The 17,443-nt window shown below is 38.0% G+C and overlaps 1 protein-coding gene across 2 annotated transcripts in view; it reads right to left on the bottom strand.

The window, feature by feature from the left end:
• Positions 1-1,103: 1,103 nt before the first annotated feature.
• The window catches only part of LOC127411884 (extended synaptotagmin-2-like), a 48,738-nt gene continuing 32,398 nt past the window's right edge, over positions 1,104-17,443 (bottom strand). The window contains exons 12-23 of one of the 2 annotated variants that reach the window (XM_051647739.1): positions 17,008-17,097; positions 16,802-16,882; positions 16,197-16,298; positions 13,226-13,300; positions 13,019-13,105; positions 12,292-12,441; positions 11,762-12,105; positions 11,522-11,620; positions 9,869-10,000; positions 2,554-2,659; positions 2,396-2,445; positions 1,104-2,297 (exon numbers count right to left, since the gene is read on the bottom strand). In XM_051647739.1, coding sequence (XP_051503699.1) covers positions 2,252-2,297; positions 2,396-2,445; positions 2,554-2,659; positions 9,869-10,000; positions 11,522-11,620; positions 11,762-12,105; positions 12,292-12,441; positions 13,019-13,105; positions 13,226-13,300; positions 16,197-16,298; positions 16,802-16,882; positions 17,008-17,097 — 1,362 coding nt within the window. In that variant the 3' untranslated portion in view covers positions 1,104-2,251. The remainder of the gene's footprint in view (positions 2,298-2,395; positions 2,446-2,553; positions 2,660-9,868; positions 10,001-11,521; positions 11,621-11,761; positions 12,106-12,291; positions 12,442-13,018; positions 13,106-13,225; positions 13,301-16,196; positions 16,299-16,801; positions 16,883-17,007; positions 17,098-17,443) is intronic. The other variant, XM_051647748.1, reaches the window with a different exon arrangement.

The raw sequence follows: 17,443 nt of genomic DNA, 5'->3' as shown, positions 1-17,443 counted from the left end.
ATAACGCCACCTGCTGTAGACGAGATGCATGAAGCTTTCAATAATACATTTAATCGTGGTCCCAGTTTTATAACCGTAAACATCTAATTTATAAACTAATCTTTATAAAATGTATAACAAGAAAAATACGACAGTTATTATTGAAATCAATGGGCAAATTCCCGTAAGTGATCATCCCTATGCCCTACCACAGATTATTTAGCAGAGACGGCCCACTTCTATTAAAACGAATGGGGAAAATTGGAACGCCCAACGGTTAACGGATGTAGAAAAAGAAAGTTCCGCCTTACTACCTTTTAGATACAAACATAGCCTGTCACTCAACTCGCGAAAGCGCATGCGCATTAGCTATACAAGCCGGGAAAACTGCGTTTTTTTTTTTGTTTTTTTAGCATAATCTGAGTTAAAGAAGCACACTTTATGATACTGTTGTTGTCAAATTTGACTGGTAATTGGAAATATGTTATTTGATCGTAATCTTGACCAACCGTTTTAGAGTTTTCGGTCTTTCCCCATTCAAGTAGACAGGAGATGCACTTGTATGCCGCTTGTATACATGGAAAAATAGCTGCCCAGCCTGCCCGAGCGCTCAAAAGATGGCCGCCGAGTGGATTGCCTTGCTAAAAAGAGTTTGGCCCTTCTCACTACGAATGACAGAGCTCTTGATGTTGGCATGGTATTACTATATGAATGTCCCCTTCACTAACAGTCTTATGGAAGGGCCCTTCGAGTGTAGTGTCCCCTTCCCGCAGTGCCCTTCAAGGGTGCACAAATGCCGTTTGGAAACATCCAATCTCCTATAATCTACATTTGACAGCTATTGTATACCAGATGGCGCTAAAAGCACATTGTATATTAAGCAATTTTTTTTTTTTTTTTTTTTTTTTTTTTTTTTTAAGAATTGTCTCAAATAATACAAAATATTACATACTGCTTACTACTTTACTCTTGCTGGAAAACAAAGACCAAAAAACCTTTACTCTATTTTCTTAATACCAATACCAACCAACAAAATAGTTTATGTTTATTGGAAGATGTTGCTCTATGTCAATATTACATTATCAACAATTTTCAGCAACAACAAAAAAATGTTAACAAAGGGCAAATTTTCAGCATTGTTTTATTAGATTGCTTCATGAAGAAACAACAGTATGAACAGACAAAAATAAAAATATTTTTAATAATAATAATAATATAAAGATAATAAAAGACATTCAGTTTTTGCCTTACATAGGCTCTCTGAGAAAGAGAATCACACTCAAAGGGTTCAAATAAATGGAGTTCACCAATTCAAGCTAAATTTATATTTCAGTAATATCATGCACAATGCATAGAGAAGAATAAGGCTGGAAATCAAACCAACAGCCATTTCACAGTCTTTAGACAATCCATAACCAATACACTGTGCGACCAAGCAAATAATATATTTCACATAGTATATACACTATTTTGCTTACTCTTAGCTTACTGTTTCTATACAGGCTTTTTCATTTGTGTTCTGTGTAACAGGAAACAGTAAAATACTTTTAAAATAAAGTATTATCAATAAATTATGAAGCGCTAAGCTTAACTTAGATTTCCGTTACTGTGGTAGATAACCAAAGTACACCAAGTCGAAATCAAAGCATCAAAAAAATATACTGGGGGAAAAAAAGTGTTCATATATACATACAGAGTTTATTTCATTTGCAACCCACATGTGCAAATGTGACCCTAAACCACCTCTTTGGCCATGTGTTTTATATAATATCCTGTTTCAAGCAACAATGCTACATGAACACGTCTTGACTTTCTGACAACAGAAATAATTTTTTTTTTTTTTTTCCCAATTTGTTAACATCAAGTAGTACAAAACCCTAAAACTGAGAATATTGTCAAAATAACTGTGTGTTCATTAACTGTTGTTCACAAGGAACCCAAATGATTTGTAATATGTACCATTTAAGAGCCATTGACACAGGAAAGTGAAACCATGTGTTCCACGTGCAGCAAACACAAATAAGAGAGAGTGAATAAACGGATAAAACATAAATTGAGGATAAAAAGCGCATTGAGGCTTAAGGTGGCAATTTTAGTCTGCTGTGAATGAGAGAGGTACATTGTAGGCCAGTGTAAATCCCAGTAGAAGTAGCCAGGTTTAGTTTGCTAAACACTGCTTTTCTGCCAGGGAATGCTTGGGCTCTGACATGCCAGTGTCCCAGTTATCTAGTGTTCCATTATCATGCTCGGTCCTGCTTTCTTGTATGGACTGCTACGTCTGAATTATTTTCTTTGATCCATCCTCAGTCAGATTATACCTGAAAAAGAAAGACTTTATAACTAAACAACAAAGAAATCCAAGTAAATGTACAAAAGTGACAGTATGAATAACTGCGTCACTGAATGAGAATCATACCATCGAGTCCATCCTTTAGAAATGTCTTCACTTGCCAAATCCACAAGTGCCTGTGACAAAGACATTAGTGAGCTTCCATAGAAATCCATTTGTGAACAGAATGAGAAACAGAAGAGAATATGAAATATATTGAGGAATACAGCAAGTGTGTTTGTTACCTTGCCCAGCAGTACTTTGTGTTTGGAGAGCAGTCCTCCTCCATTCTTTACAGCAATGTCCAGAGTCCTCCTGTGCAATTCCACTATAGACACACTAAACTCAAAGCTGACAAAACCAATACAAGATTGTTACTATTGTGTTCATTTATACTGTAGCAGTGATGATATTTGTTTAGTATGTGTTATGCATCTGCACACAGGTCTGGCATCATTAAACTTTCAGTAAGGCAACTATATAAAAATAAACTTTCACAGAAACATTGGTAGTTGCATCATACATTATAAAGTCAAAATATGGCTGACTTGGTTTGGAAGGTAAACAGTTTTGCTAAAAGCTCTGCTTGGAACTTCAGTTGTGCTGTCATCCATATGTGTTTGGCATTTTGGTACTTCCAATTGAATTGTTTTCCTGTGAATTAAACTGCATTTTATTTTAAAAGCCCTTTATCACACTTCCACTTTCGCATGGTGGAAACTTCTAACTGTAGTGTAAAAAACTTCCACTTGAGTCTTTATCAATGGCAGCAGAATTACATGGAATAGTCGATTTTTTGATGTACAATTCATCACAAATATTTAAGCTAGCACAGTTTGTAATCATTGCCCATGAATGTCGGAATAAATGTTTTTAAAGAGAAGTACAAAAATTATTTGGACACTTTAGCCACACACAGCCATGCAATTAAATAAAAATATTTGAAGTGTCATTTATTTAAAAATAAAAAAAATAAAAAAAGACAGAAAGAAAAGAAAACAAGCATGCTTTTCAAGCAAAACATATCAGTATATCTATTGTTTTAGAATTCCAAAAGTCTTTGGACACTTTCTGGTTGTCAAACTAATTGGAACTATGGAACATTTCCATAGTTAATGTGCTGAACTACATCTGTGGTTATTCTGCTAGGACAACTGTGTGAACTTGAGGGGAACTGACTTAACACATACAAATGCTCCATACAAAAGCAATAGCTTTTTTGTAATTAAAAATGTTTTATTGATTAAAAAACACAGAAAAACAAGACACATACACACCGAATCAACATTTAACATTTAATTGCCACTAATATCCCTCCCCAATCACCAACCCCACCCTAACCCCCAATGAACACCACTGTGGTCACATAAAATAATACACACAAACAAAAATAAATAAAATAAATATTTAATAAACATACATAATTAAACTAGACCTCACTCTCCCCATCCCTTCCACGAGAGTCCCCCAAAAACCGCTAAATAATTACCCCATTTTCTGAAAAACAAGTCCCCAAACCCCAGCCTTCTACTTGCCACCTCCTCGAAAGCTGCCACCCTCCCCATCTCCGCACACCACTCCAGAAATAATTTCGCTCCGTCCGACTTCCAACCCCTTACAATAATTTGTCTGCCAATCATAATACTGGTCAGAACCCAATTTTTTATATGCTTGTCCCCCAAATTGATGACCGCCCCATCGCCCAAAGAACAGAGTCTGGGGAAAAGTCAAATTTGAGTGCCCAAAACATATAAACTCTGAACATTCAACCAAAATTCTTGGATCTTAACACACCCCCAAAAAACATGGGGTGTGTATCCAACTTCTGACTGGTATTGCCCGCAGGTGGGTGGCTTTAAGACAAGCCTATAAAATCTAGAGGGGGTCCAGTAGAATCAATGTAAAATCTTGAATTGCATTAGGCGAACCCTTGCATCTCTAGGTTCAGACTTGACATTTTTCAGAATCCTAGCACATACTCCCTCCTCCAACACCAAATTTAAATCTTTCTCTCATAATCTCTTGATTGAACTTAAAGCTCCATCCCCCAGACTCTGAATTAACAGGGAGTAATACACTGATGCCTCATGACCTTTTCCAAAAGCAGTAATCATCTCTCCCAGATTATCTGCCACTTTAAGGGGTGTGTGTTACTCCCAAAAACAATACAGAGCAGGTGGTGCAGCTGTAAATTCCTATAAAACTGAGATCTGGGAATCCCAAAATGTTGAACCCAATTCTCAAAAGATCAGATCTCAACACCCCACTCTCATATAGGTCACAGAGTGTAGCAACCCCCCTCACAATCCACTCTGTCCAGCAGAAAGGGGAATTATTAATACATAATTTAGTGTTCAGCCAGATGCTTGAGGCAACATTTAAATAAATGTCCAAATTAAACACTCTGGACACTTTTGTCCATACTGAGTGCAAATACGAGATAACGGGGTGTAACTTAACTCCTCTGATTAGTTTGATAGAAAGGCTTTGTAATGGCAAAATAGGGGCAAGAACTGCCTGTTCAATATAAAACCAGGGAGGGGCTCTTTCAGGTGGAAGCGACCAACGGGCCAAATGTCTGAGACCGAATGCATAATAATAAAAAAAAAATCTTGGGTAGGCCTAGCCCACCTTTGTCAATCGGCCTATGTAACTTATTGAAATGTAATCTGGGACGCTTACCATTCCAAATGAAGGACTTCGATATGCTATCAAATTGCTTGAAATAAGAGAGGGGGATATCTACAGGGAGAGATTGTAACAGGTAGTTAAATTTTGGAATACAATTCATTTTAATAACATCAACCTTCCTAATCATAGATAAATGTAATGAAGCCCACCTGCCCACATCGCTCGAAAACCTTTTTATTAAAGGATCAAAATTAACTAACTAAATCAGACAAATTTGCTGGGAATAAAATGTCCAAATACTTAATGCCCTGTTTAAGCCACTGGAAGGCGCCCGGCTGGAAAGCCGTTACTGGGCAGTACGCTGTCAGAGCCAAAGCTTTGGATTTAGACCAATTGACTCTGTATCCCGAGAATTTAGGAATTAATAATTCTATGGAGGCAAGGCATAGATCTAAAGGGGTCAGAGACAAATAATAAAATATAATCTGCGTAAAGCAAAAGCTTAAGCGCCATACCTCCCGCCACCCCCCCTGGAAAATCATCTTCCCTTCTTATCGCAGCTGCTAATGGTTCCAGGGCAAGACAGAACAATAATGGGATAAGAGGTCAACCCTGATGGGCGCCCCTAACCAGAGTAAAATAATCTGCAATTAATCCATTTGTTTGTACCGCCACTACTGGGTGTCTATAAAGTAACTTAATCCATCCAATAAAAGTACTCTCGAACCCATATATTTCCAAAATCTTAAAAAGATAATCCCATTCTACAATATCAAATGCTTTTTCAGCGTCAAGTGAGATGGCAGCGACCGGAGTCTGATCATTTGCCACTGACAACATGATATTGATGAAACGCCTAATGTTATCAGAAGAGCTGCAGCCCCGAGTAAACCCCACCTGATCTATATGTATAAGGGATGTCATAACTTAATCGGTTAGCCAGAATTTTTGACAATATTTTTACGTCTAGCTGGATCACGGAAATTGGACGGTAACTCTTACACTCGCTTGGACCTTTGTCCTTTTTAAGGATAAGACTGATCCGGGCTTGTGTCATGGTTGGCAGAAGCTTTCCATTCTTTAATGATTCCATATAAATTTCTAACAAAAGTGGAGCCAATTCTGTAGCATAAGACCTAAAAATTCAGCAGCAAAACCATCTGGCCCCGGAGCTTTACCTGTAGGCAAGGCCTTAATTACCTCATCAAGCTCTTCCAAGGTTATCACAGAATCAAGAGAGTTGTTTTGCTCAGTCGTCAGTTTAGGGATTTCTAATGGTTCCAAGAAGTTCCTAATACGTGGAACTATAAAGATCAAGATAACATTCTTTAAAAGCATTATTAATATCAATGGCCGAGGTAAATATTTCCCCACCAGCAGATTTCACTGAGGGAATGGTAGAAAAAGACACTCTGCTTTATATATCTAGCCAAAAGCTTCCCTGCTTTGTCCCCCGACTCAAAGTATAACTGTCTTGCCCTGAATAGCCAAAACCCCACCTTCCTTGACAAAATAGTATTATATCTGTATTTCAATCAGGTCAGTTCTCTGAGGCCATCAGACGACATTCGGCCCTTCAGCTCTGCCTCGGCACTTTTAATATTTCCTTCCAACTCCACGAGTTCTCGTGCTTTGGATTTTTTGGTGAATGTTGCATACTGTATGATCCGACCTCTAAGAACCACTTTAAGTGCCTCCCAAGCTACGCCCACAGAGGATACTGAGGACCAGTTGGTCTCCATCTAAACATTAATTTCAGTCTTTAACATTTGTTGAAATTCAGGATTTTGCAAAAGGGATACATTAAATTGGCAACTATATGATTTCTTTTTCTCCGTATGTGGCAACACCTCTAAACTCACCAGGGCATGATCTGAGACCAAGATGTTTCCAATTGAGTGATTAACAACAGATGAAATGAGGGACTTACATATATATATATATAAAAAAAAAATCTGTTCTAGAATAAATCTTATGGACTGATGAAAAAAAAATGTATAGTCCCTACAAGATGGGTTCAAAAGTCTCCAAATATCTGTTAGGCCAAGATTTTTACACATCCTGAGAAGCGCCAATGTTGCTCTAGAGGGCTTGTACACTTGTGCCTCACTATGATCAAGGACTGAGTCCATCAATAGATTAAAGGCTCCTCCCAATATTATATCATGAGGGGTGCCAGCGGCCTGCAACATCCCTTCAAGATCTATAAAAAAAGCCCTGATCTTCAGCGTTAGGTGCGTAAATATTAGCCAAAATCCCAGAATTTGCACCAGAATTTCTGCTAAAACAATAATGACTCTTCCTAGTTTATCTTTAATCTGTTTGAGACATTTTAATTGTAGAGGTTTACTTATCAATGTAATGACTCCCCTGCTCTTACTTGAGCCAGCACTAAAGAAAACATGTCCACCCCATATCTTCCCAAATTTTCCAGCTTCCTGCAGGGAAAGATGCGTTTCTTGAAGAAACACTATATCATATTTCTTACGTTTAAGAAAAGAAATAACCTTCCTTCTTTTTATGGGGTGCCCCAACCCATTCACATTCCACATGGAGAGAGATAATCCACTCATATTAACATTTGGCATTTGACATATTAGAAAAAATCGATTGTGTCAAAAACATTATAAAGACCACATTCCAACATTAGTGTAACAATCAAGCCCCAACCCTCCCCTCCCCTGAACCAAACAAACAGAAAAAAGAAAAACATGCTCATTAACCCCCACACGACAGTGCCAATCAGTGTCCATCCCTCTAAACTCAAACAGTCTATGTATGCCTACGAGAGTCCCTGCAACAACTTTTCCGTCGGTTTGTTCAAATCCGGTGTTTCTATACAGATTTTGTAAGACAGAATTACACAGCAAAAAACAGTCTATAAAACAAACTCCAGCCAATAAGCGGAATGAACACAAAAAACGTGTAGATTCATCCACATAACTGTCCCAAAGGTATGTTCCTCCACAGAACAAGCTCCAGCCACTAACGGAACCAGCACCAAAAAATAAATAAATGTTCAGTAAGCCAACTCATTCGGTCGATAAATGAGTGCAACAAAAGACCCAATCACTCCAATGTCCTGCAAGAGATATTCCACAAAACAAACCCCACGCCACAGGAGGCATAAGCACCAAAAACATGCAGATTTATCCACAAGCTGTCCCGAAGAAATGATATTACACAAAACAAACTCCAGCCGCTAGGCAGAACCAGCACAAAAAGAAACAAAGAAGGCGCCCAGCTTCCTCGGGAAGTCGAGTGTATGTTCTGTAAGGCAGGCCCACTAAACAGCAACATGAAATACACCAAATGGCTTACTCACTCCAATGTTTTTATGAAGGACAGTGCTTGCTGTGGGCATGTAAATTCTCTACGGCCATCCTTAGCATCTATTCCCAGTTTGGCCGGAAACATCAGACCAAACGCGATCTTCCACTGATGTAAGAGATTCTTGCATTCCTTGAATCGATCACGTTTCTCTCGTCGAATTCGCAAAATCTGAGAACAAGAAAATTCTTCCAAGAAAGCTTTCCTTTACTCCTCGCCTCGCGTAACACGAGATCTTTATCGGATGATCTCAGAAATTTGGCCAGAATTGATCAGGGCCTGTCTCCCTCAGCGGATCGCCAAGCCGGGACTCTATGAGCTCACTTGATTTCCAGCTTATGGCCTGTTATGTCGAGCAGACTTGGGAAGAGCTCGTCTAGGAATTTCACCATATCTCTGCCTTCCTCATGCTAAGGAATTCCAACAATTCGGACATTGTTTTGTCGATTACGATTCTCCAAATCCTCCAGTTTTTCCCAAATGCGCTGCAAGTCTGTCTTGGTCACTAGCGGGTTAGCAGCTAATTCCCTCTCCGATGACTCCAGATAATCAATCCATTTCTTGATGTCCGACAATCTTGTAATAAACTCAGAGAATTTCGCCTCCGTGGAAGTGATCGATCGACGTATTACAGCCAGATCCTCCAAGTCTGTGCCGACTTTCGCCAGTTGCCGCTGAATTTCTCTCGCCACACCGTCCAAATTGAGTCCCTGGTCTGCGGCCCTGTCTGGGGTATCAGCTTGAGCATGTAAGTGTCTTTTAATATCTCCAGAGCCCGAGGATTTTGAATTCTTTGACATACTGTCTTCATAAAACAGTTAAGAATCAGGGTGTATCGAATCTCACCAGTTTATGACATAAAAAGTGCGCAGAACTTGCCATTCACACGTCCAACCCTCGCATGGCGTCCATACAAAAACAATAGTTAAAAGCAATTGCAAAAATGGAAAAGTGAAGTTAGTTCTGAGAAAAGGTCTTTCATTTGCTTGCTGATGCCACTTGGTTTAATATTTTATCATCTAGGCAATGACATTCATACATTTATATGTTGCTAAAGTGTCCAAATAATGGCTGTTTCTCAATGCTAAGAAAGCAAAGAATGGTGTTGTGCTCTCATTAAGACCAGTCTTGCCTAGTTACCTTGAAAGAACAAACTCGGAAGGACAGGAGGATTCGGTGAAGGATGATGTTGAATGAGTTCACAAGAGCATAAGAATGCAAATTCAGAAACGGCAACTGTTTGGGGCCACTGTATGTAGGCAGTACAGAGCCTGATTATTTTAATTAAAGAAATGCAAGAATACAAAATAAACAAGAGTATGCAGAGCAAATTAAAGAGTATTAGAGCATTAGGAGTTCAAATTAAACGATAATAATGTTTGCATTTCTCTCATGTTTTTACTTTCCATAATAATATCCATTTATGTTTTAAGATCAATTATAAATGTTTAAATAAAAGGAATCTTTCCAGACCAGAGTCTGACTACTTACTGGGTTGAAATGAAAAATCTCTCATTGGTTTACTTAGACACAAAGTCTGACTTGTGTTTGCTGGTGCACATTATCTTAGGTCTTATTGTGTGTTACTAAGTTTCTTACGATTGGTCATAGATAGGGTTGAGCGTCTTCTTGTGTGTGCTGGTTTTTCTGCGGCCACTCCGGCTTTTGTCTGGCAACAGGTACAGACGGATATAGGGATCTGAGCCATCTCTGGTGAGTGCAATGAGGTTTCTGAGATTATAACACACAGAAACACATAATCACACAAATGCAAGAGGAATATTAACACAGAGACCTGTTCAGACAATTTCTGTTTTGTCATACATTTATGCATATTCAAACACATTTACATTTACATTTATGCACTTGGCTGACGCTTTTATCCAAAGTGACTTACAGTGCCCTGATTACAGGGACAATCCCCCTGTAGCACACTGGAGTTAAGTGCCTTGCTCAAGGACACAATGGTGGTGGCTGTGGGGATTGAACCAACAACCTTCCACATACCAGTTCAGTGCTTTAGTCCACTACATCACTATTATTAAAGGGATAGTTCACCCCCAAATTTCTTGTTCACGTCTCATCATTTACTCAGCCTCATGCCATCCCAGATGTTCAGTTTAATTCAGTTTTATTATTTATCCCTTTGGAAAATTTCATTTGCACAAGTGTCACTTTAAAACATCCAAACACATGTTAAAATAAATAAATAAATATTCATGTCAAGAGCAATATGGATTTGTCTGGATATACTCAAATAAGAGTAAAAAACTACAATGAGTTTAACCTACTAACTGTTACAGGGATGGATTAATTAGTTTCTAAATCTTTTAGTTCTTCCCCCCGGCATTCTATATCTATGCTTTGATGGCATAAGATCAAATTCTTTGTAAAAAGGATGGTTTGGAAAATTCAGTATTGTATGCACTTTCTCTATTACTTGTTAGTTATACATTTCCTTAAGCTGAACTTGTTGCACTCCTATCACCTTGGAAGCAGATGTGTATGACTTTCTATCTTCAGCAGAACATAAACTAATATTTTTAGAAGAATATCTGAGCTCTGTAGGTGAATGGTGGCCAGAACTTTGAAGCTCCAAAAATCATATAAATGAAACATAAAAGTAATCCATATGAGCTCAGTGGTTTAATCTCTACCTTCAGAAGAGATATGATAGGTGTAAGTCCTTTTTTACTCTTAATCTCCACTTTCACTTGTGAAAGTGAAATTAAACAGGCACCACATGTGACTTTAAGTGAATATTTATGATAAAAAAGGACTTAAATATTGATCTGTTTCTCACCCACACTTATATCGCTTCTGAAGATATGGATTTAACCACTGGAGTTTTATGGATTACTTTTATGTTTCCTATATGTGATTTTTGGAGCTTCAAAGTTCACTTGCATTGTATGGACCAACAGAACTGAGATATGATTCTAAAAGTCATACACATCTGTGATGGCATGAGGGTGATTAAATGATGAGAGAATTTTCATTTTTAGGTGAATCATCCCTTTAACACACACTAATCAACAAGACACAAAGCTTGCAATAGTAACAGTACCTGTCTTACACTAATTCACTGATCATCTTTCTAATATTTCACAAATGCATGTGATCAGTAAAAAAGTGAAAATCAGAACAACCAAAACCAACAAATAAAATGACTTGAAAGGTGTTAAGATGGAGTACAAAGCAATAAAATGCTTTGTGTGTAACAAATTTTTGTGTGTATGTGTATATTCTCACCGACATGCATGAACCACAACAATGAGTTTGTTCCTTTGGGAGCTGTGTCGAATTGTGAGCTGGACTTCACCAAGTGGATATTGGCTTATTCCAGAGCCACTGTAAGAGAGAAACTGTGTTAAGAGGTAACACGTGCAAGTTAAACTTAAAAAAACAAACACACAATGAACACAGGCCTCTACTGATGTAAATGTTCTATACATTGAGTAAGTGTGCCACACCACACAGACACAGACTTACTTTTGTAGTTGATGTAATCTCTGTTGCAGTTCAAGTGTAGCACAAGGCAGTGAAATGTCAGAGGCCAGACTGTGCATAGAGTCTCTGTGAGATGGGTGCTCGTGCGAACTACTGATCCCCAGACAGGAGATACTGCGGCCTGTCTCTGCTAACCTCACTGGGGAGCCACCTGATCCTCTTTTCCCTTTCGAGGCGTCTGGTGGAGAGTTAGGTGATGGGTTGTGTGGCGTCTGGATGACTGTGGAGTTGCTGGTTGCTGTTTGAGGTTGCGAGGACACAGAAGTGTGTCTGACTCGGACAGATGATTGCTGACTGGACAAAACCTCCTTCTCCAAACAGAGGACCTGTTTACACAAAATTATACAGTATTCATAAAGGCAAAGATTTACTCTGCTCATACTCATGCTGTATATTGACCCTTTTGTCATCCTAAAACACACACACACACACACACAAACCATACTCTTTTTCAAATGAAAAACAAACACACAATTCCTTTGAATCACACACATACAAAGAGACACACCAACCCTGAGAGCAATCTTGAGTTTGAGGGTGCTGCTGGGACCGGAGTTCTGCAGGGGGAACTGCTGATTCAGTGTCATTTCTGGCTCCTTCAGAAGAGAACTAAGTGCCACTTGCATACTACCCAGAGAGCACTTGTGTTTACTATCCCTCACCTGAGACACACAAAAAGCATCTGTGATTATCAGTTTACTTCTCACAAATACAAAACTCGAAGAACGAATTGCACCCTGTAATAGCCTCATTTATTTGCATGTGCTGTCTGCGTTGTTTTAGCACCTGATAAACTAAAATAATTATGCAAATCAGGTAACGGTGCAAACACACCCAAATTTCTTGGATAAACATAATTTACATGTCGTAATTCTTGCAGGCCAGTTCTTAGTGCTAGGTTTTGGAGGATGCAGCTGCTTTCCGTGATCTGGCACACTTTACTGGAAATGTACAGCATCACTATACAACTGCAATCCAGCATGTTTATGTCGAAAAGTATTTCTTCTTTTCATGACTGCATGCATATATATATATATATATATACACACACACACACACACACACACACACACGTAGTTGTGGATTTCTCAAAATGAAACATTTAAATCTTACTAACTCTACATCTTACACACCACAGAGAAATTACAGAAGGTAGACAGACGTAGATAACATTACCTTATCTTAATATTTATTAATTACTTAGCATTCCAGCTTATGGGATAGTTTCTTCTAGAATACCTCAACTTCCAGTTCCTGAGTGCGGGGGTTGTTGATAAGAAACGAAAAGGTCTCCTCCCACAGTGGCTCACTTGTTTTATACCTCACCTGAAACCACAGGAGCAAAAAAAAAAAAAACAGCCCAGGGCTGAATATACTTTGACATGATCATTGGTATTCCTTGTATTACTTGTCCCCAGCAGGATAAAGTTCATGAAATAATGTTACCTTGCTTGTGTTAGTCTTTTGTCCTACAGTCAGTTTGACAAAAGAGTTTGGATCTATGCTCACTTTCTTCCCAGACTGTAAAAAAACATATTCAATTTTACAATATGTTATGACATAATCTATTAATATTCAACAAATCTACTTAAGCTATCTGGTAGCATAATTCAACATATCTTGCTTTTTAGGGTTAACTTTGATTCCATAATTCAGTTAGCCTATTTGTTTTTTATTTTTATTATTATTATGTTGCTTAATAGTGGTGTGATAAGATATACAGTAGTAGTTGGATGGCTGTTTTTTGCTAAATCAAGTGACTTGAAATGCATGCAGCAGTGCATGAGGAAAGAATACATAATGGAAAATTGTTTAAGAAATAAGACCAAATCACAAAAAAACAAAAAAAAAAAAACAGTCCCCTCCATAAGTACTGGACAGTGAGACACTTCTCATAATCTTTGCTCTAAAAGCCACCACAATGGATTTGAAATGAAGCATGACTATGACTGTAGTACAGACTGTCAGCTTTAATTTGAAGGGATTTACATCCAAACTGGGTGAACGGTTTCAGAATTACACCCCCATTTTGGGGGGCTCAAAAGTAATAGGACAAACTTACATAATCATAAATTACATTATTTTTCTAAATACTTGGTTGAAAATCCTTTGCAGTGACTGTCTGAAGTCTGGAACCCATGGACATCACCAAATTCTGGGTTTCCTTCCAGGTCAGGTGAATGACACAGCCATTAAAGAGTACTCCACTTATTTGCCTTAAAAATCTCTTTGATTGCTTTCACAGTATGTTTTGGTCACTGTCCATCAGTACTGTGAAGTGCCGTCCTCTCAGTTTTGCAGCATTTGGCTGAATCTGAGCAGATAGTATAGCACTAAACACTTCAGAATTAATCCTGCTGCTTCTGTCAGCAGTCAAATCATCAACAAACACTAGTGGCCCAGTTCCATTGACAGCCATACATTCCCATGACATAACACTGCCTCCACCATGTTTCACAGGTGATGTGGTATGCTTCCATCATGTTCATTTCCTTTCTCCATACTCTTCTCTTCCCATGTTTCTGGTACTGCACAGGTTCATCTTAGTTTCATCTGTCCAAAGAAAAGTGTTCCAGAACTTGGCAGGCTTTTAAATGCTTTCTGTCAGTCTGATCAGGCCTTCCTATTCTTGAAGCTTACCAGTGATTTTGCACCTTGTGGTAAACCTTGTGAGAAAGTATTTACTTTCATGAAGTATTTTCTTGACTGCAGATTTTGACAATGATACATCTACCTCCTGGAGTGTGTTCTTGACTTCATGTTGTAAATTGTTATTTCTTCACCAAGGTAGGAATTTTGTGATCCTCCACCACAGACTTCCAGGGTCGTCCAGGCCTTTAAGTTTGCTATCTCTCTGATGGACTTTTTTTGTTTTTTCAGCCTATTGATGGCCTGCTTTACTTGCACTGACAGCTCTTTGGACCTCATAATTACAGTTTACAGCAACAGCTTCCAAATGCAAATTCTACATTTGGAACCAGCTCCAGACCTTTTAACTGCCTAATTTTTTTATTAAATAACCTGGGAACAACCCACACCTGGCCATGAAACAACTCTTCAGACGATTATTCCATTACTTTTAAGCCCCTGAAAATGGGGGTCGGTGTATAAAACATGATGTAAACCATTCACCCAATTTGGATGTAAATAATAATTTCAAATCCATTGTGGTGGTGTACACAGCCAAATTATACAACAACTGAAAAGTGTCTCACTGTCCATATACTTATTTAGGGCACTGTAGTTAAACATAATAGTCAAGAAATCATTAAGGTCCAGATATTGAATGCAGTGCCTGTGATGCATGCCACCGTACGACATGCATGCATTCTCAATGTACCTTTAGGCCTTTAAAAGGAGGTTTGTGGCCATCAGGGTTAAAGTCAAAAGGATTAGTCTTTCCACAGGAATGGTTGAGAAAAATTGAAAACAGGAAAGTTAATGTAAGAGGACATGCAAGAATGAGAGTTAGATCGGACAAATCTTACAGATTCTTAAAGGGATAGTTCACCCAAAAATGAAAATTCAGTCACTACTTACTCAACCTTAAATTACTTTCTTTCTTATGTGGAACACAAAAGGAGATGTTAGTCAGAATGACAGCCTCAGTCACCATTCACTTTCTTTGTATGGATAAAAGATGCAATGAAATTGAATGTTGGCTGAGGCTGACATTTTGCCTAGCATCTCCTTTTGTTTTCCACAGAAGTCGTCATACAGATTTGGAACAACATAAGGGCAAATGATGATAAAATTAAATTTTAGGGTGATCTATCCCTTTAATTAAAGATTACTAAAACAAATACAATCTATTAATTTCAGTAAAAAGTAAGTTTTGTGGCATAAGCGACTGTAAAAATCATATTAGAGAACAGCAGCAATATATTTTTTGAGCAAATTGAAAAAAATTCAGCTGTCAAATAGGCTGTTATTTTTATTTTACACTGCAAAACAATGCCTGCAGGGCTATAAAGACCCTAAAAACATTTTTGACTGCTCTCTAGCTCTAGACCAGGAAATTTCTATCACATGTCTAAGAAAGACTAAGCTGTATTTACATCAAAAATGCGACCTCAGAATCACCTAAAAATTAATAAACAAAGAATGTAAATAGTTGGTATCTGATGGTCTCATAAAATACATAATATACACAATATTTTGTCATCTTAGACTGTTCCTGATGAATTGTGGCAGTTTTCGTTGAAATGTAATGTCGATATCTAATTTTCTTACAACAAATTGTAATCATGTTACACATGCCTAACATGTGATGGTGGCAATTCTCATGTACCAGATAAACATATTTGTTGTCGTTCACTTGTTAAGAGTAGGACAACCTTAATGCCCAATCATGCTTTTAGGTACCCAGTCAAATCTAGGTCTTGAGAACCACGATGCAGATTACTGGCAAACTCACAAATAAAGTTCTATAGAGAGAGTCAGGTTTCTCACAAAAGACTAGACCAGAGGCCCTCCTCTCCTTCAGGTTTCCACAGCCAAAGTTGCCCTCAAAGATACTCTTCATTGGAGGAGCAAGGCACAATGAAAAGCATTAATAAAGTGTGCACTTTAAAGAAAGCGGGACTATATTTGCTTCAGGAGATTCAGTTACATAATCCTATCATTTCATATTTAAATGTGCTAATTAAATGACAAATATTGCTTAGCGGCCAGCAAAATGTAATTTGTACAAAGTACCTTGCAGATGCTACGGCTGGGTGGAATGGTATTCTCTGCACACATCAGTGCAGTTTATGTAAGACATTTTAGAGTGAGAAATTGTGTATTTGTTCACATATGTATTTAAATTAATTTAGACTATTGTAGATCATATGCACAAAACCTTCAACTGCATACTAAAAGAAGAACCTAAAAAAATGTATATGCTGATTAGCATGAAAGAATTTAAGACTTCTTCCTTCTTCAGAAATGAGATAAAATCAACCTATATTCTTAGGCAGATGCTGGGTGCGTGCACACACGCGTGCGCACACACACTCAAAATATACTCGTTGTTCTTACCGGCAAATTTCTGGCAGAGTCTAGGTAAACAACTAGCAGAGCTGAGGAGAGATTGTCGTTAGCCCTTATGCCTCTCAGAACCTGATGAGAGAATGAATGAGAGGGAAGCTGAGAAAGAACTGATCAAAGGTTTAGCTGGTGTTTTTTCTCCATGAAGTCTATCTGTGAGAAAATAAGTTTGTGTGGGTGTATATGCGAGTGCATACTTGATCTAGTTTTTCAGAACTTGGGTACAAAGACAGCCACTCTAATCTCAGATGAAGCTTGCCTGTAGTTACTTCTTCCAAGTCAAACCACTGCGGAAAAACCATGAGTGATCAGTATACTGGAATGGCAGCTATGTGAAACAACATTCAACTTATTCTAAATCGCTGATGAAACAAACTTTCAAAGTTCCTAAGAAATGACAACATGTTAATAATTTTTTTGTAAAACAAAAACACCCAAAACTGCCAATATTCCATATATATACTTCTAAAAAATTACATTGTAATTTATTGTTGGGGTACCACTAATGTATATTAGTAGGCATAAACTATGGGATGTTGATCAAATGTGTATTATTTCATCATTGTTTGTAATTTACATAATTCCAAATCCAAATGTGAAATTGTGCATTGATCCAATGGTGGGCCATTAATT

Source organism: Myxocyprinus asiaticus, chromosome 2 (genome assembly GCF_019703515.2).
Source record: "Myxocyprinus asiaticus isolate MX2 ecotype Aquarium Trade chromosome 2, UBuf_Myxa_2, whole genome shotgun sequence".
In the NCBI taxonomy this organism is placed as follows: domain Eukaryota; kingdom Metazoa; phylum Chordata; class Actinopteri; order Cypriniformes; family Catostomidae; genus Myxocyprinus; species Myxocyprinus asiaticus.
The sequence above is the reverse complement of the archived record's forward strand: the minus strand, read 5'-3'. Positions and strand labels throughout refer to the sequence as shown.